This window comes from Lipotes vexillifer, unplaced genomic scaffold, assembly GCF_000442215.2.
Source record: "Lipotes vexillifer unplaced genomic scaffold, Lipotes_vexillifer_v1.1 scaffold238, whole genome shotgun sequence".
NCBI lineage: Eukaryota > Metazoa > Chordata > Mammalia > Artiodactyla > Lipotidae > Lipotes > Lipotes vexillifer.
Genome location: NW_006785665.1, coordinates 3,364,693 through 3,384,235, shown reverse-complemented (window position 1 = coordinate 3,384,235; position 19,543 = coordinate 3,364,693). Strand labels below are relative to the sequence as shown.

Genomic DNA, 19,543 nt, shown 5'->3' with positions numbered 1-19,543 from the left:
GGATGAGTAACCAATGAGCATGCAGATGGCAAGGTGAGGGAACAGGGAAAAGTACGTATGATGGCAATTACATCAGAGAGTGATGGCGTGTTCCTGCACCTGTTACTGGATGCAGAGTGGGAGTCTCTCTGGCTTGAGATGTCATTTGTATGTAAAGCGGATCTTTATAAGTTCTCTATGGCCTATAGATTAATCAGTACTTTTAAGAATTTTGAAATCATTTAGATTTCACATGCTCTTTCCAGTCCCCCATAAATCCCACCATCCCTTATTCCCTTATAACTGCTGGACTACTGAAGGCATTTGAGTCTGGAACCCTGTTATTTTGCCAAGGTGGGAATTCAGGCAGAAATCCAGATGAAAGAGACTTGTCCAAGGTCTCACAATAACTGCCAAGTCAGAACCTAAAATCCAGGCCTACTGACATCAAGCACCATAGTACCTGTGGATTAATAGCCATATTCAGAGCTATTTGTCCAAGTACACAGAAAAAATCAGTGGGAGTGAGATCAGAGAGGTGGTGAGCAAAATCCAGAAAGCTCTATTAAGATTATGGCAGCTGTGAATAAGCACTTTTGAAACAGATCAAGATTTAGGGCTGAAAGAATGAGCCAGTAGTCCAGGTTTGAACCTTTAAGAACTAGCTTTATTTGTTAAACCAAATCAGGATTCGCTTCTCACATTGTGCCTCTATCCACCTCCCCTCCCCCCACTTACATCAACACTGCATATGTCATTCTGACCACAAGGCGTCACTCTTGTTTTTACCATTGTTTCATAGATTGTTTTCCCTATAGCACCAGGGGGTTGACAGGGGCACCAGAGGTGAGGGTTGGAGCACTGTCTTGAGTCCTGGGCACATAACTAGATCCAGGTGAGTTTTGGGAAGGAAGCTGAAGGTGGTGGGGCTCAAGAAATCTAGGTTAGCAGGTATGGTGAGAATGGAAGGACAATGTTTCAAATGCCATTAGAGTCTCTCCACATAAAAAGCTTTGCCCATCTGACTTAGTTCCTGTTGGTACTGCCGATGCTCCTTTTCAAACAGCTGGTGCAGGGCAGCTTGACGGACCTGGTGGGGAGGGGAGAATAGAGTGTCATGTTTGCCCTCTGTTTACCCACCTTTCTCATTCTTTCTCCCTGGTTGCTTTCCCATCACCTGTGTTCTCTTGGATCTGGACTTAGCTGTGACATAAGCTAGGCAGTAGCATAGAGGCTGAACCATTGGAGGGGAAGCCTACCCATTTTTTTCCCCCATGGTTGAAGCTCCAATGTTCAGCAAATATTTGCTGAGAGCATACCATGAACCAGAAACCTTTCTAGGCACCTTGGATACAAAGATGGTGACATGGCAGCAATTGGGGACTCCAGGGAGAGAGAGGTTCCAAGAGGCAGGTATTAGGCACTAAGAAGCAGTCTTACCAAGGCGAGAGGAGCAAAGACTAGACTGCAGTTTGGGACTCTGCAACTGGATGCAAAAAATCAATGAAAAGGAGCTTTGGTTTTACAGTTAAAGAGTTGCTGCTCTGGTATAACGGCAGAGACTAAGAGCTTGGGAATCCCAGTGGGCAAAGGCACAGGGCAGTAGGGGCTGAAACTTCAGGTCACCCTTGCTAGAACTCACCATCAGTAATTGCTTGTTGGCCAGTGCCAACTCCTGCACCATAGTGTCCTGCATCCTTAGGATGGCATATGGGTTTCTCCTCTGGCTTAATGTCATCTGCCACAGACAGTGAGTGTGTGAATTACGCCACCTGTCCCAGGCAGAAAGGTAGGGGTTGAATGGGTTAAAGTCAGGAGTGGAGACAAAGATGACATCAGTGAGGCTGCTGCTTCACCAGAACTTCTGTGCCATCGTGAGAAGACTGCAAACTCCTTGAAAGGATAACTAGAACTGACTTAGAACCTAGTATATTATGTCACTCAATCATCATAATAACCATGTGTCATAGATATTAATTTTTGCATTATACAGACAAGGAAACCTTAAAGTTCAGGTGAGTTGCCCAAGGTCACTTAATGGCAGACCTGGGTATCAAATCCAATCTAAGGATTAATTCCTTCCATCATACCAGTGATACTCAGTCCTGGCTAGGTCTGAATTAAGGTTTTCTAATATATAAGAGGAATATATGTATGTCTCTCTCTCTCACACACACACACACACACACACACACACACACACACACACACCCTCTGTTCAGATAATCCTGTTGACATTTTTTTAAAAAATCAAGTATTTTTTACAGATGGCTGAAAAATTAAATTGATACAGAAATATATATTAAACGAAAAGTGAAAGCTTCATTCTTCTGCCCCAGTCCTTCTCAACAAAGTTATGTTTCCTGTATATCCTTACAGAAAACTTCTCTATATCAGCAAGTGTTATCTTTTAATTTTTTTAAACATGAAATCATATGTTTACATAAGCAGTATTACTTAACAATTTGGACTTTCCATATCAGCACAAAGAGATTTACTTTGTTCTGTTTAAAGGCTGTCTAGTATTTTTGTATCATAATTTAACCAGCTACATGTTGTTTCTAACTTTTTTATTTTTATAAACAATGCTGTCATGAATACTCATGTATATACATTCTAGTGCTTTTTGCAGGTATATGTGTGTAAAGTAAATTCCTAGAAGTAGAGTTGCCAGTTCAAAGGATATGTGAATTTAAAATTTTGATAGATTTCATAAAAAAGGCTTCATAAAAAAGGCTGCATCAGGGACTTCCCTGGTGGCACAGTGGTTAAGAATCTGCCTGCCAATGCAGGGGACATGGGTTCGTAGCCCTGGTCCAGGAAGGTCCCACATGCCATGGAGCAACTAAGCTGGTGTACCACAACTACTGGGCCTGCGCTCTAGAGCCCGAGAGCCACAAGTACTGAGCCTGTATGCCACAGCTACTGAAGCCTGTGCGCCTAGAGCCCGTGCACTGCAACAAGAGAAGCCACCACAATGAGAAGCCCACGCATTGCAATGAAGAGTATCCCCGCTCACTGCAACTAGAGAAAGCCTGCGCACAGCAATGAAGACCCAACGCAGCCAAAAATAAACAAACAAAATTAAAAGAAAAAAGGCTGCATCAATCTTGATTTCCACTAAAACTATATGCATTCTTGTTACCTCACATCCTTGCTACCTCTGGATATAACCTATGAAACCTTAAAAAACAGGCTTATCCTATCTAATCCCAGACCATTTTAGAATCTTCTGGGTTAAGACGTGTGTTTTTTAAAAAAGCTCCCCAGGGCTTCCCTGGTGGCGCAGTGGTTGAGAGTCCACCTGCACACGGGTTCATGCTCCGGTCCGGGAAGATCCCACATGCTGTGGAGCGGCTGGGCCCGTGAGCCATGGCCGCTGAGCCTGCGCGTCCGGAGCCTGTGCTCTGCAACGGGAGAGGCCACAACAGTGAGAGGCCCGCATACCGCAAAAAAAAACAAGAAAAAAATGCTCCCCAGGTGATGGAGATATACAGCCTAATCTTTTGAGTTTTCTCATTCATTCATTCAATAAATACCTACTACATACCTACCACATGGTTAGTGCGATGCTGGGCAACAAATACTTGAATTTTCCTTAAAAAAGAAAAAAAGAAAACAACAAAAACTTGCTCCAATTTTCCTTCAGAGAATGGGAAGCAAGGGACAATAACCATTGCCTACGTAGCCTAACCGAGTGGGCACTAGGAGGCTGATCTCTGCTTGTGAGAATAAGGACTGCTTCTTGCCCCTCCCATACCTGTTTGCATTCTTGACGAGCCCCTAACAAGATGGAGCAGATCTCAGAAGTGGCTTCAGGACAGGAGGGTGAAAAGGTCAATCTGAAGGCTAAGGGAAGGGATAGAAGCAGAGATTACCTGTCCACCGTCTTCTTAAGTACCAGGGCCCTTTGAAAACTCTGCAAGAAAAGGGAGTTCTGTTGATCTGCCTTGATCTCCAGTACCTCACTCAGTACCCTATCATAGTGGGAGACACATAGACCTTTCTCCCTTTAGAGACAGGGAGTAGCCAATTTCCTAGGGGAGGTGGGGAGAAAGTCCTACTCCTTTCAGAATGGATCAAAGGTAACATGCAGTGGTTAGTATGCAACAAATATCTGAACACCTACTATGTGCCAGACATCATCTCCCACTCCTGCTACTACCCTTCTGTTACATCTGTCCATTTCTGGTAAATTAATCTGGAAACCTCATTCAGGGAAATGCATCCAAACCAGCCCCTTTTCCAACTCTGCATACTTCTACTTTTACCATCTTTTCCACAGACATGTCTACAAACTTGCTTGATGTAGTATTAGCAGGCTGAACAGGCTCTACTTTGTTTTCAGTCACCAAGGTTTCAGTAGTCATAGCAACACTTACACCTCCAACAATGAGCCTAGGCCTAGGAGTTGATTGGTCACCTGGCCTGTTGCCCTGGCGACCTGAAGGGAATCCTGGTTCTCCAGCCTTCTATTAGTGACACAGGCAATTCTATGAGCAAGGACCACAGTCACATTTCAGGATTTCTTCTTTTGTGGTCCCAAGCAGTATCTGTATGGTTCTAAGTCCAGAGAGCATATCACATGCCTGTTTTGTTAAAAGACAACTATAAAGGAATGAATCATATGCTTTATTCTTTAATTGTTCATTTTATTAAATAGTTTATATAAAGTCAGACCAATATATTGGTCTGACCATTCCTTCACACTACCCCACACATGAGGAGGGATGGGATTGTCAGGTATCAAAACACTCCCTTTTCACTTTATTCATGGCAGTATGGAATGAAAGTAGAAGGCAGATCCTTGCACGCCAGGGAAGTTGTGTTAATGTTTCGACACATCCTGGTTTAAGTGGAGCACCAGGGTAAGTTGTTCCACATACCACTCATGGCCTCACCCAATCTCCCCACCAGTTCCTGTATACCTTTCCCACCAATGAACTTAGATGTCTCAAATGGTTCCCATTCAACTGTGTTTGAAGGGATAGATACAGAAGACACCAAGTCCCATCATCCCAACTCTCACCCTTGGGATTATTTATAGTCTGGAAAAGGACAGATGAACCATGATTAAAACCAAGTGAGGATTTCTAAGGAAGCTTTAACAGAAATATTAAGAAAAACATCTGAATTCAACTCCAGAGAAAAGTGCAACCAAGGGAAAATAAAGTCTTAACTGATGTTCTGAAACTGGCCGTAAGAGAGGGTGGGAGAATGATCCTCTAGGCATGAACTCTAAGAGCTCTGAACTTAACCAGAGCTTCAGCTGATCCAGTCCGGGCTGCTGAGCCAGATTGACCTAAGGGCTGCCTGGCAAGCACACTGCAGTCTGTCTGGCTTCATCAACAGTGAGAGTTCTTCAGCTCCATCACAGAGTACTCTCCAGTGTGTTATAGTTGTCCTTAAAGCTCTTCAATTCGAGGAAGTGCTTGGCACGTTTACTCTTCTGACTGGAGGGGAGGTATGTCACCTGGATGGTTGTTGGGGAGACTTCAGGAGACTGGGTTAGGTCTTTAGCTGCTGACTGATGTTGTCGCTGAGAGCTCCCACTTCGGGCTTTGACGCTGAAGAATACAAAGAGGGCAGGTCATGGACAGAATGAGGACTAATGGAAGAAAACAATTCAAGGCTTATCCATCCTATAAATGCAGCTGTAGCCACAAATGGTCTCTGTCCTACCTTATAAACTAGTTACTAAAATCTCATCTGGTAGCCTAGAAATAGCAGAGAAACCAATTTTCCCACTGAGTCCCTGCCTCTGACTCAATCTCTTCTTCATTTCACTGTGCTTAAAGAAAACTTTTAATTCTGCTGATCCACCTAATGTGTGCATGCCATTAATATACTCCCAGTCCCTTGAAACAACTGAATAACAAAAAATAATATTGAAGTTAACTACTGAGCACTTATTAGGACATTAAACCTGGTGCTTTACCAACATGTAATTTACTAACATCCCACTATTCCTATAGGGTGGTATCATCCCCTTTTGCAGGTTAGGAAACTGAGGGTCCATCCAGTAAGTTGCCTGAGGTCACAAAGCTAGTTAAGAGACAGAGAGCTGGGATTCAAACCTAAGTTTGTCAGATTTCAGAGCCTTTACTCTTCAATATACTCATTGAAACTTTCTAGAAACTAGAGATCAAAGAAACTAAATTTTTTTTAAATTGTGGTAAAATACACATAAAATTTACCATCTTAACCATTTTTAAATGTTTACAGTTCAGCAGTGTTAAGTACGTTCACATTGTTGTGCAACCAACCTTTTCATCTTGTAAAACAAACTCTCTGCCTATTAAACAACTCCCTATTCCCCCTTTCCTCCAGCCCCTGGCAACCACTACTCTACTTTCTGTCTCTATGAATATGATTACTCCAGATACCTCACATAAGTGGAATCATACACTATTTGTCTTTCAAAGAAACTGAATTTTGAACAGGCCTCCTGCCTGACTTCTAGACCAAATGCTCCTTTCCATCCTTTCCACATGTTCATTTTCATTAGTTTTCTAAGTAGTTTTTACTAGGACCTTTTGTCTTTAGAACAAGGTAATCTATTTTTAAGAATAGAGAGAAGACAGGACAGATATAACCCTTATCTTCTGAGAAAGAGCCATAATCAACACAGCAGAAAACAGATGTATTCTTTTCATGGCTGGTACTTTTTATTCTAGACTGGCTTTCCCTCTTTACTCTCTCAGTTACACGTATGCATAAACAACATAATGAAGGTTTGTTAGTACGTATTTAAAATGTTCCCAACAAGGGACTTCCCTGGTGGTGCAGTGATTGAGAATCTGCCTACCAATGCAGAGGACACAAGTTTGATCCCTGGTCTGAGAAGATCCCTCATGCTGTGGAGCAACTAAGCCAGTGTGCCACAACTACTGAGCTTGCACTCCAGAGCTTGAGAGCCACAACTACTGAAGCCCGCATGCTCTAGGGCCCGTGCTCCGCAACAAGAGAAGACACTGCAATGAGAAGCCTGTGCACCGCAACGAAGACCCAACACAGCCAAAAAAGATAATAAATAAAAAAAAAATACATAACATAAAAAAAAAAAGAGGAATTGTGATGTGGTCATAACATAAATGGGAAAAAAAAAAAAAGTTCCCAGAGAAAAATCATGATGTCTCTTCTATAACACAAGCCCTCAGCAGCTGATTCTTTAGTGATACCTTTTGTTTCAGATAGGGTTACTAATACTTTAAGTGGTAATAAAAATGGTTGGCATTTAATTCTTTTATTGATCCAAGGCACAAAAGGATGACACTGAGGCCCTGAAGAGAAGGCATCTTTGTGTGCTGAAAAACTTTATTTTATTCCCTTTATTGGTGTAATAGGTTATACCAATTCTGACATTTTACTGAGTTGGACAAAAAACAAAAACGAGAAAAAGAGATGCACAATAGTAGGAGAAACTTCTCTTATTAGCTTGTAGAGCAGCATCTGCTTTCCAATGTGAGCAAGAAGCTGCTGTAACAGTCTAGGACCTGACAACTCTTATGTTATCATAGATTTTGTTCACAGTGCTTTTGAAGGTCATCTCACTGTGGGAACAGTCCAGCACTACCTGTATTCTCTAACCAGCTCCCTTTGACATGTTCCCCTCCAAACTCACACTGTGGCCAGCTCACTCAGGGCCTCCTGATAGCGCAGGTACTCACTCTGGCCAAAGACCTGAAGAAAGAGGAAGGAAGAATGAGGATCTCTCAGTCTGGGGCATCCCTTTAGTTCCCTGAAGGAAAAAGTGGCCATCTGGCTTACCCCTGTCCCATAGCGGGCTGTCTCATAGCCATCCAGCAGGGTATCAATGAGGGCCTTGCGCACACCCTTGAAAGGAGTACTAGTGTTTCGAAGATCTAGCAGATAGGAGCGGAAATTCTTGCCCATTAAGGAACGGGGATGCCGGCCTTCAGCATGAAATGGGATCTCTATGGAGATAAGAGAACAATGATACCCCGTTTCCCATTTGTTTAGTCTTTCTAATTAATTTCCCAAACTTACAAATAGGTCCAATGAGTGAGTTGGGGGGAAATTCTAAGAGAATTCAGAAGACCAGAGATATAGAGCTATGTCTGAGTGGTCATATGGTGGTGGCAATACAACTGTTAAAACTATACCAACGACACACAATAGTGTCATTTTCTTATTTACCCTCCTATTTACCCATAGTTTAAGATATAAACTATGTTTTGGTAGAGATAGAGCATTTTTGCCAATGGTCATATGAAAAAAATTCAAGAGCATTTCTGACAATGGTCATATAGAAAAGAATTCAAGAACCATCTAAGTAGGCTTGGTGAAAAAGCAGATGCTGCCTGTCTTTTGTGGGAAAACAAGGAAATTACCACCATCTAGTTCATGAAACTAAAGGTCTAGAAAGAACAAAACAAATCCAGATTCTTTGGAGAAAAATAACTTACATACATCATTTTCCTTAGGTAAAATAGTAACCCAGTACTCTCAAAACTAGGAAATTCCTACCAGCCGGAGATGTGCAGAAAGGATAAATTCTAACACATAAAGTGCGTTCCTCCCTCTCTTCCCCAGGTGAGCTTTCAGGATCTGGAACAGCTGTTGAGCAGCCCTTACCAGAGGCACGGATGGCATCCAGAGCTTTCATCCTGTATAGATAGTTGTAGCAATCTGTTAAGAAAGAGACTGGTCTCAGGTATAACCCTCAAAAGATTCTCCAAACCCCAGGAAGCTTAAAGAGCCTCCCACATCTGACATATATCCAGTAACAAGGACCCACAGCTGCTGAGTCTGCCAGCAGCTATGTTTATAACTCTGAGAGCAAAGGAATTCTGAGTTTGTGAGACCCCTCACTGAAGTATCCTCCAAAAGCATGCTGCATACTTTGATTTCCCTGGGTTTCCAGCTGTAGCAGTCTTGCGTCATCATCTGCAAGGAGCTGAGGTTCATATTTGATATCCTGAACCCTGGATAGTCGGATATCAATCTCCTCTTTTAAGTCCTGTTCATGTGGAGAAAAGAATACACAGTCACTTAGCCTGTACTTTGCTTCCCATCAGTCTGGAAATGGGGCAGAGCAGGTGAACAACTAAGACAACAGAAGCAGAGAAAATGCTCATTTGGCTAATGAAATTGCCAGGTAAGACTCAAGAATTTAATAAAGAATGGGGTTGGGTTCGCTAAGAACCTCTCCAAACTGCCTATCTCTAAGCTAGATCTTTTAACCTGCCAGAATTCCTTCAAGCTCTACACCATTATTTCTGATTTTCAACTGAAATTTTGGGGGGCGCTGAGTGGCACACGGGATCTTAGTTCCCCCACCAGAGATCAAACCCGCACCCCCTGCAGTGGAAGTGCAGTCTCAACCACTGGACTACCAGGGAAGTTCCCTTGACAGGATTTAGAAGAATCTTGATTAGGTGTCATAAAGAATTTCCTGAGCTGGGAAAAAATGGACATCAACTGGAGGTCATAATCTACTTTAAAAACCTATAAGATCTGTATGTGGTTTAGAAGTTTGGGAACTATCCCTACCTGGTGGACCACAGGATTTCTAGAGGCTTTCTTCTAGAGGGCATTTAATTTTTTAAGTAGGTAATTCAAAAAGATACGAAAGGTGTCACCCCCACTTACCCAGAAGCAAACACTGTTAACAGTTTCATATTCATCTGTCTTAAGAGGGTTGCCAGAGTCCCAGCAAGTATTTTATTGTGACATTTAGGAACTTCTATTGTGAAATATGTCATTCGTAGAATACATTTGACATATATACACACCTTAATTACAAAATTCATTAAGATGCACACCTGTATGCACTATCCAATTTATGAACTGGAATATGACCAATGACTTGGAAGCCTCGTGTATCCACCCGATTGAATGCAACCTCCAACCTTAACTTCTCAAGTTTTATTTTTCTTTGCTGTTTTATCACGTCACCCTGAGGAAGATATTTAGCTTTGCCTGGTTTTGAACTTTATACAAATGGAAGAAATATATATATATATTTTTTGGAAAAATACTTTTTGAATTGCTCTGCAACCTATCTTTTAAAGTTTTAAATAAACTTTACTGAGGTTTAATTCACACGCAGTAAAATACATCCATTTTAAGTGTGTAGTTTGACAAATTTTGACAAATGAATACATCCATTCAACCACTATCCCAATCAAGATACAGAGCACTGGACTTCCCCCGTGGTGCAGTGGTTAAGAATCCGCCTGCCAATGCAGGCGACATGGGCTCGAGCCCTGGTCCGGGAAGATCCCACATGCTGTGGAGCAACTAAGCCCGTGCACCACAACTACTGAGCCTGTGCTTTAGAGCCCGTGAGCCACAACTACTGAGCCCATGTGCCACAACTACTGAAGCCCACGTGCCTAGAGCCCGTGCTCACAAGAGAAGCCACTGCAGAGAAGCCTGCACATCGCAACGAAGAGCCAATGCAGCCAAAAATAAGTAAATAAATAAATTTATTAAAAAAAAAAAAGATACAGAACACTTTCAACACCCCAAAACGTTCTTCATCTTTGCCTTTGCAGGCAACCTCCCGCTTCACGCCCCAGGGAACACTGATGTGCTTTCTATCAATATAGTTCCTCCTGTTCTAGAATTCCATACAAATGGAATGGAATCATACAGTACGTATTCTTTTGTGAATGGCTTTCTGGCACTTTTTCACCTGGCATATTTTTGAGATTCATTCATGTTTGTGATTTACTTTTTCCATTCAAAAGTATTTTGGAGATTCACTTGTGTGCATATACTTATCTTCAGTTTATTTTCATTCCTTATAGTATTCAAGAATACTATTACGTTATTATATATCCATTCTCAAATGGACATTTAAAGTAACAGCTTTAAAAAAATATATATTAGAAATAATGCTGTGAGTATTCTTGTACATGTTTTCTGGTACACATGAACAAAAATTAATTTCTCTATGGTAGGAGTGGAATTGCTGAGCTATGGATTAGGTACATTTGCAACCTTACTAGACAATACCCCAATATTTTCCAAAGCACTTTTACTAGTCTGTACTTCCACCAGCAATGGACGAGAATTTAGCCAGAACTTTTTAGAGCAAAAGGAATCTTGATCTCATCTAGTCTGAGGTTGGGGGGTCCTAAATAGTCAAAGGTTTGATTGGCTCATGACATACTGGAAACTAACCCTATATCCTTCTTATGGGAGGCAGCTGGCATTTGGAGAACTGAGAGAATGTGGAAGCACTGTTGAGGTTTCAGGCCACAATATCATCTTTGAGGCTTTCCATGAAATATATCAGCAAAGAACAATGAGAGGAGGGTTACAGTACTAGTTAATGAAAGGACATTGCTCTAGGAGTTGACAGAATTGTGTCCTAGCTCTAGCCCTCCCACTAACCTGCTCTTCACTCAACAATGAATTATTACTATGTGTAGGCCCTGGCTCTACAGCAGTGAACATAACAGACATGGTGTATACATTCTTACAGCTTAGGGAAGAGAGAGGCATTAAACAAATAAACATAAAAGAATATTTGTAGTAAAATGCTATCTGAAAACAAAGAAGATCTACTTTATAATGGGTCATAAGCATTCCTCTTTGTAGGAAATAGTATTTGAGGTAAGTTCTAAAGATCAAATGAGCCAGCCAAGTGAAAACCAGAGGTAGATCATTCTAGGCCACAGTGACAGCACACATAAAGAAATTCAACCAGTGTAGCTGGATCCCAGTGATCAGGGGAAAGCCATACAAAAGGAGGTTGGTAAGGACAGCAGGCAACCTTTACCCAGAAGTGTAAGGCAGAAGAAGCAGGATGGGGGTGGCAGTTGGGGGTATTAAGAGTTCAGTGGGGCATTAGGACATGTTAGGTTTGAGATGCCTATCAGACATCTAATTGGAAATGTTAGGTAGGCAATTGGATACACAGGATGGAACTCAGGAAGGAGGAATGGGATAGAAATAAAATTTCAACAGTAGATATTTAAAGCCAAGGTAAGGAAAGCAATTACCTAAGGAGAAAGTACAGAGACTGCTTGGTTATTCACTTCCTGTATGTCCTCCAGTAAGCTGCTTCCTTTTCTTAGATTTCAGTTGGTAACATGAATGATAGAACTAGATGATTTATGGGGCCCTTATAAATCTAAAGTTTTGCAATGGCAACCCTTCTCACTGATCTGGGGCTAATTCTAACCACTCTAACCCCATCCTAAATCAAAAAACAAAAAACAAAAAAAAAAAACCCAAAACATTAAACACTGGGTAGTTTAAATTGAACTGGGAAACATCATACCATAAAGAGTTGGGAATTTTCATCCAAGTCCTTCATTCTGCAGATGCAGAAACTGAAGTCCCTGGATAAGCTACTTGCTGTGCCACGGCAGTGAGCAGGTAAGCCAAGACCCAAGATGACCTTTATTGCTCAATATACTAATATACACATGAGTAACTGGACAAGGAAACACGGGAATTAAGTCATTTCTAAAGGCAAAGGAAATCTCATTCTGGGCCCTAATGGATCTGGAGAACCGGGCCTATCTCATGACTTAAGGACCTACCTTGGGGGCATTGTGTCCCACAGGGACATGAGGTCCCCTTCGGGATTTCATTGCAAAGCGCATGATTTGCCTCTTCACAAAAATAAATAGCAGTACAAACACCTGTCCAAAAGATATAAGAAATAAATAACCTTGAATTAAAAAGTCAGACAAAAAAAAGGCATGCCTTCATTTCAAATCCCTCAATTCGGCCTCTCACGAATGCTTCGGGGTATAAGTTGGGACAAAGCAAGGCCGTCAGCGATGGCGCGGACATAGATAAGCCTGTAGCGTAGAGGCTTGGGGGTCTTTATCCTAGGGTTTAGGGGGAGGGTTCTCGGCCAGGGGCGGGGCGGTCGGTGACTTGTGCTCCCAGGTACTCCTGGGATAGGAGTCAAAGCCCAGAAAAAGCGCAGGTGAGTGGGTGGAGAATGAGGACCGGGAACTGCTCAAGAGGAGGGTCTCTACTGGGTCTGAGGCGACAGCAGGAAATGGGGTGGGGGAATCTCCTCACCAGGCTCCCGTAGGCCATCACCAGCACGACATTCACGCCGGACAGCCAGTTACTGCCGGACGCCATGGCCTCCCCACCCCGCGCAGAACCGCTCCGGTTTACCCCGCTGCCCTGCCCCGTCAGCCCAGGCTGCGCCGAGGCAACGGCGCCTGGGTTCCCTGAAGCGCCCCGGCCATTTCCTTACGGGGAAAGACCAAGGCTGACCGGGCCTGAAAACATGGCGGACGGGGGGGGGTTAGGAAAGAAGAACGACGCCTTCCCGCTTCCCCCCAGCACGTGACTCAGGCACGCAATGACTACCGGGACCGACGAGTGCGGAGACGCGGAACTACGCCAGTAAGAGGAAACGGAGGCTATCCGCGCGTCACGTGGTGGAGGCGGGGCCGCCGCGGAGGAGGCGGGGCGGACGCGCGGAGCCGGAATGAGGTGTCTCGTGGCGAGGCGGCACGCGCACGCTTGCGTGCGCGTCCTTTTTCGCGTCACGTGCTGGGGGACGCAGGAAGGCAAGTGGGAGGGGGAAGGCGCGAGAGCGAGCGCAAGAGGGAAGAGGGAGGGGGGTGGGGAGGAGGGAACCTTATATCACGTGACAGGGGCGGCGCGGCCCGGGGTGTCAGTGTGGAGGAGACTGAGGTAAAGTTGGGAGCGCAGCGGCGTTGGCGGCGGCGGCGGTGGCGGCGGCAGCGCGGCGGGGCCGGGTATTGTCCGCGGCCCCTTTAAATCCACGATCCCCCTTTTACCCTCCCTCCTTTCTCTCCTACCCCCGCCGTATCCCCCTCCCTCGGTAGGCCCCCCCGCACCGTGTGTTCCCCACTGTACACCCCCTCCTAGTCCTGCTAGCCCTGCCCCCTCCCCCCCCCAGTCGGCCGCTGGAGGTTTTGTTTATGGTTGGGTTCGCGGCCTAGTGGGCCGCGCCAGAGCCGGGGCCTCGATTTCGGAGCGTGGCCGGGGCGGGGCTTGGGGCAGCCGGAGGGGGGGGCCATGCGGCTAGAGCCTGAGAGGGGGGAGAGCGAGAAAGAGCGCGAGCGAGCTAGGCCTGGGCCCCGCCTGAGGTAGGGCCCTCTCTCTACCCTGGCCGGTGCCTGTGGAGAAGACGAGAGGGCCTCCTCCTTTTCCAACCCTCTGCGGGCCTCCTCTGATCCGGATCCGGCCTGGTTTGGGGGTGGCGGGGTGTATGTGGGGGGGAGGGAGGGCGATGGGGTGGAGCTGCCCCAAACTCCCCCATGTGGCCCTCAGTTTGGAGTGCGGAGGATTAATTTGTTCCGGGTGGGAGGTAAGGAGGCGATTGGCCCCGGGAGCCCCCGATGTGGCGCTGAGCGGGGTGAGCCTCCCATCCTCCACGCGTGGGCTTGCGTCCCCTCTCCGTTTCCAGCCTCTTTGTCAGCTCCTCTTATTACCTTTCCTTCTTGCTCACCGCTCCAGCTCTTGGAATATATTTTTTTGCTGCTGTCTTTAGCTTCCTGTCTTCCATAGTGTAGTTTTGGGTACCCCAAACAATTAATGATGTTATTTGGGAAGCTGGGCCTGAGGCCCCCATCGGGTATATTGCGCCTAAGGGACGTCATTAGAACAGTGGGGTATGTGTTCACTCTTCTTATAATGGGACAGGAATTCCAAATTTCTTCGACCCTTCACCTTGTGGACAGTCCTTAAATTGCTTTGCAAACTGATGTCACAGACAGGAGGCCGCTCCTTTTCCACTGTTCTTGAAATGTAGCCATCTCTGGTGTAGGATGTTGTGGAAAGAAAAACACCACAGTAACAGGCCTTTTTTTTGTTGTTATTGTTACCCCTTTTGCCTTTGATTGTCCCTGATTATTAGATGGAGAAATCCTTTTTGTCTTCTCCCCAACCACTTCCACCACCCATATTCTTCTTTGGGGATGGATGTCTGATGTGACTTGCTGGGATGTGATGAGGGTCAAGTGACAACCTGAAATACAGGAGAAGTAAAACGTTTTGGCTGTGTATGGGTTGTTAAAACTGCTTTGAGATCCTACAACCATTGTCCTTAAAGATTAGACTATCCCAGTGATTATTTCCGTTGTGAATGGGAAGTCGGGAAGTGTTGCTGGCATGTAAACTAATGATGAAAGGCCTTAAAATGTACTGTTTGGATTTTGATTTTTAAAGCCCCTTGTTGCCAAATGTGTCCTAACTGGGAAGTACTCTTTTTAAAATTAGATTCAAGTTGATGGGGAAGGGGATGCAGGGATCATTTCCACAGAGCATCTAGGGGAATTAGTTGCTCTGTTAGAGGTAGCAAGCCTTACCCACCCCCCTTCCAGCTTCATAGTTTCTGAATTGTTTCTCAAATTAGATTGTAAGCTCCCTGAGGGCAGCAACCAAGTCATATTGCTTTTGTATTTTCTAAAGTATTGGACACATAGTAGATACTCAATAAATACTTGTTATTTATTTTTTTCTGTAAAATTTCTCTGGCTATTTTTTTAAGTAGCTGGTTTTCAGAAAACAGTCAAGGGCACTCTTGTGTTGAAATCTGTATTTGTTCCTGCACTATTCCCTTGGTCTCCAATACTTGTCACCTACTTCCCTTAAATATTTTTATGTTTTAAGAAAGAGTACTTAACAAGATTCCTCATCTCCACTGTGATAACTCTGGGTATGTGTCTCTGCTTGCTACTAAAAGGCTACTAATTCTGTGCCCTCCAGTGATCCATCCCACATCACTTACTTTTGATCTTTTGGTCAGTGTTGTTACTACCTAGGTGGTAAAATTGTGTTAGTCACACATTTCAAAGCATTTGTAAGAGAGAAATGGAAGCTAATAGCAAGAGTGATTAGGAGGATTTTTTTTCCCTTTTCCTGAGTAATTGTGTGGCTTTCAAAATGACTTTTTAATGTATTTACATTGATTGGTACTGTACATGCAGTTGTCCATACAGGTAGTCCTGAAATTCATATCCACAGTGTAACTCATGCTCACAAATTGAAATCACATGATGAGTAGAAAGCAATCAATATTTGTAAGTTACAGGAGAGGCCACTCCCATGTTAGAATGTTCATCTTAGAGTCAATTATAATAAAGCCTGATATTTTTTCTTTCTTTCTTTTTTTCTGTTTGATTTGAATCCAGGCATACTTGGTTGAATAACACTTGTTTATTGTAAATTAAGTGTTGGAACTTAACAATAATGGCAGCCTGGGAAAATGGACTACAGTGTATCAAATAATCCTGTACTACATATACATATTCACAGGCCTTTTTGTGCACATTTGTGTAGGGAGAAGAGGTAATGGTTCAAAATTAGCCATGCACTTGCCTTAAAAATATTTCTTGGTGACAGGGAATGTAAAACTCAATTCTTAATGACTGCATCAAACGACAAAGACCTATGTAACATTTTGACCCAACTGGCTGAAGAATTTATCCACAGGGAAGTTGGCTTTCTTTGTGACCCAAGAAACAGGTGAAATTCACTCTCCTAATATTAATCCTTGCATATTTCTTTAGAAGCCCAGCCTACCTGTCCCTCAAATCCATCAATGTCTTCTGGGCAGCTTAGAATTACCCTGTATGAAGTATCATTAATGAAAAAAAAAATTCAATATAGAGCAGAAAAGTATAAACTTGTCCTCTTTGGCAGGGAGTAAAAAATGCAGTGTAACCTTATTTTGAGCACTCCATTATATGATGAATGTTTTCTTTGTTTACTAAATGCAACAGCTGAGATTGCATTATAAAACAAAGTATCAATGAAGGCAACTTAAATTCAGTAGAATCTTTGCTTGTTAGAAGTGTTACTAACAAAACTGATATGGTTTTGGGAAGGCCCTGTGTGTTCCATGTCTCTAAAGACTCAACAAAGTCATTTTGCTGGCAGTAATGTCTCAAGTTTAAAATGACTTCCCAGAAGCACTTTCTTCCAAATAAAACTGTGCTAGATGCTTTTGGTTTGGGACAAATTTGGGATTCTCTATATATTAAGGTGAGTGGTGGAGGGGAATGGCAATTCTGGTTTCTTGGAACTGCGGACTTAGGAAACCAACAGAAGCAGCCACAAAAACAGCGTGTTAGAATTATTATCCAAGGAACTGAGATTCTGGGCAAAGTCACTGGGGCTGATACGTGCCTTGCTGAAAGGTGTGGGAGCCCCCACATCATACTGAGAGATAGAAACTTGAGGGAGGAAGAAAGAGGCTAGGCTTGGGCTTGTCCTTTCCCAAATGATGGAGGACACATGCAACTTACGTTTAAAAGGTTGTAAGGCAGGTAAAGCTGTTTTCAAAGGTAGGTTGAGTACAGCATTTTCAATTGTTTTTATTTGGAGTATAGACTAATCCCCTTCCTGGAAGGCTTTTGTTTCCAGGCTTTGCTGATTATTTCTCCTTCTGTCAAAGGGATGTTGGGTATTTTCACCTATTGGAAGACTTGATTATTAACATTGTTTTGCTTACTATCAAGATAGCAAAACTTCACAAAGGCTGCCTATAGGGTACTGTAACCAAATCGTGCTCATAACTTTAAAACAAACCATCACAACACATGTTGTATATATTTCTTGTTTTACAAAAATGGATAAATAGTCATAGTTCTCTAAGGAATTTATCATACTGGAAATCTGTCTTAAGAACAGGTGAATGTTGGTTTGTCTCTTTAAAGAAGTGAAAGTGGTGAAGGTGCTGATGAAAGAGAGGTTGAAAACATTTTGCCCACATTTAACATCTAAACTTTTTTTTTTTTCTTAAATCTTTCAGTATTCTACCTTGTAAATACTGTTATTTGTATATACTGTAAATGATGACGTCGGTGGGCACTAACCGAGCCCGGGGAAACTGGGAACCACCTCAAAACCAAAATCAGACACAGCACAAGCAGCGGCCCCAGGTAAAGAACCCAAGGGATATAGGTCCATGGGGTAGCCTTGCTGGTTGATAGTGGTTTCCATCTAGTGCAGCATTCTGTGCTTTGGATTATTAGTTTGGGTTCTTTATTTTTATTTTCTAATCCATGCCTCTTTTCACTTGGGGCCTGATAACTGTTAATGACATGCTGTGATGCAATGGGCTTAATTTACTGCATTATGAAGCTTGGAAAGAATGGGTCCTGTGCTTTGTATCTCTAAGATAGCATTTTCCTTCATTCATCTGGGTTGTTTTAGCAATACATTTCTTATTTCCTAGACCTTGCACTTTGATATCCCTCTAGCCCATCTTTGTCTTGCCACCTTCTTCCTTTCCTTTGCTCTTCTTTTCCCTAACTTGTCTTTCGTTTTCCTCTCTGGTTTATTGAGGCCTAATCTGATTTTTCCTTTCCCATGAGGAGTTAGCATCTTTACTATGTTCCTTCAAGATTAACAGATGAGACACCCTAGAGTATTGCTCAGTTTTAAAGAGTAAATTAACCTCCATTGGCACCTGGGTGCTGAGGTTTATGAGTTCTCTCTCTTTTTTTTTTTTAAGTTGGATTTAGATATGATCTTTTCTTTTTTTTAATAACTAGTCTGGTATTTGTTGGCACCTAATATGAATGAATTAATTTGTATTTGGTTATGGTCAGTTAAGTTGAATATGTAAGACTAGAACTTTCCTCTTATTCATTTTTCTTTCACTTCTTTGTCCAGGTGAATTTCTAGCATAATTTTAGTACTTAATCTCAGTTGGGGCTAAAATTTCTGACATCTTATAAACATACACTGGATACTTGGAAGATATGCCGAGTGTATCCTCAGACTAAACCTTAATGATATTCTTATCCCTAAGGGAAAAAAGGGTGGCATTGGTCATTGCAGAATCAGGAACAGGGTTTACACATGACTTTGCAAATAAATGAAACTGAATTAAGGCACAGACGTTTCAAAGTGGTGCTGTGACCCCAAAGTGAAAGTCTCTTTAACTGTGAACATAGGTGAAAAAACTCCCTGCTTTTTTAGAGATTGTAGCTTGAAATAGTCACAGCTTCACTCTTTGTTGTCATGGTGGTAGCGTTTTATTAGTTGGTCATTTGTAACAAGGAGAAGGAAATTGGGGTAGGAGATGATGAATATTGACTATATAGGTCCCTCCTATTTCTCTAAACTGTTGTCTCTTGATCATGCTTTCTTAGGCCACTGCGGAACAAATTCGACTTGCACAGATGATTTCGGACCATAATGATGCTGACTTTGAGGAAAAGGTGAAACAAGTGAGTGTATCGCTAATTTGCCGTAAGCTGTGGAAAAAGACATCAAGATCAAAGCACAGTTAAATAGAATTGATGCCTACCAGGATATTTTCCACTATAGTATTAAAAGAATTATGAGTGCTTTTATTGTCTGATTGTACCCCTTTGGACAGATATCTTGTTCAAAGAGGTTTTGCCTTAATTTTAACCTCTTGTTTATTGAATGACTGTTGATACCATTGTACAGCAGCTTCGAATAGTTGTGGCATCTAGGAAATGTGGAAAGTCATGGTATACTGGATCCTGTATGCTTCTGCATTTGATTCTCTATTAGATGCTGTATTATTCAACTGCTTTATAAATACTTTTGCCCCATCCCTAATCACAGGTTGTTAATATTTTGCTTTTAGAACTAGAGTACCAAA

At 42.9% G+C, this 19,543-nt stretch overlaps 3 protein-coding genes across 10 annotated transcripts in view; 1 reads left to right on the top strand and 2 right to left on the bottom strand.

Moving 5' to 3' along the window:
* Nucleotides 1-967: 967 nt before the first annotated feature.
* CFAP141 (cilia and flagella associated protein 141) lies at nucleotides 968-4,268 on the bottom strand. Its single transcript, XM_007458010.1, has 4 exons — nucleotides 4,239-4,268; nucleotides 3,858-3,898; nucleotides 1,622-1,751; nucleotides 968-1,069 (listed from the first exon to the last, which is right to left on the bottom strand). Exons 1-4 carry the CDS (start codon nucleotides 4,266-4,268, stop codon nucleotides 968-970), a joined length of 303 nt encoding a protein of 100 aa, XP_007458072.1.
* Nucleotides 4,269-4,595: 327 nt separating this feature from the next.
* Nucleotides 4,596-13,450, bottom strand: LTAP1 (lipid transport auxiliary protein 1). Of its 3 annotated transcripts, XM_007458001.1 has the most exons (7): nucleotides 12,997-13,450; nucleotides 12,504-12,605; nucleotides 8,845-8,962; nucleotides 8,578-8,631; nucleotides 7,750-7,916; nucleotides 7,604-7,662; nucleotides 4,596-5,546 (listed from the first exon to the last, which is right to left on the bottom strand). In XM_007458001.1, exons 1-7 carry the CDS (start codon nucleotides 13,060-13,062, stop codon nucleotides 5,351-5,353), a joined length of 762 nt encoding a protein of 253 aa, XP_007458063.1. In that variant the 5' UTR covers nucleotides 13,063-13,450; the 3' UTR covers nucleotides 4,596-5,350. The 3 variants fall into 3 exon arrangements, with proteins under 3 accessions (XP_007458063.1, XP_007458064.1, XP_007458065.1); XM_007458002.1 differs by lacking the exon at nucleotides 12,504-12,605 and having other exon boundaries at nucleotides 5,351-5,546; XM_007458003.1 differs by lacking the exons at nucleotides 8,578-8,631; nucleotides 12,504-12,605 and having other exon boundaries at nucleotides 5,351-5,546.
* UBAP2L (ubiquitin associated protein 2 like) overlaps nucleotides 12,842-19,543 on the top strand; it is a 45,233-nt gene continuing 38,531 nt past the window's right edge. For 2 of the 6 annotated variants that reach the window (XM_007458004.1, XM_007458009.1), the window contains exons 1-3: nucleotides 13,502-13,626; nucleotides 17,714-17,843; nucleotides 19,062-19,139. In XM_007458004.1, the coding sequence (XP_007458066.1) occupies nucleotides 17,754-17,843; nucleotides 19,062-19,139 (168 nt within the window). In that variant the 5' untranslated portion in view covers nucleotides 13,502-13,626; nucleotides 17,714-17,753. Of the gene's footprint in view, nucleotides 12,899-13,501; nucleotides 13,692-14,280; nucleotides 14,315-17,713; nucleotides 17,844-19,061; nucleotides 19,140-19,543 lie in introns of those variants that run through there. The other 4 variants (XM_007458007.1, XM_007458006.1, XM_007458005.1 and 1 more) reach the window with 4 other exon arrangements.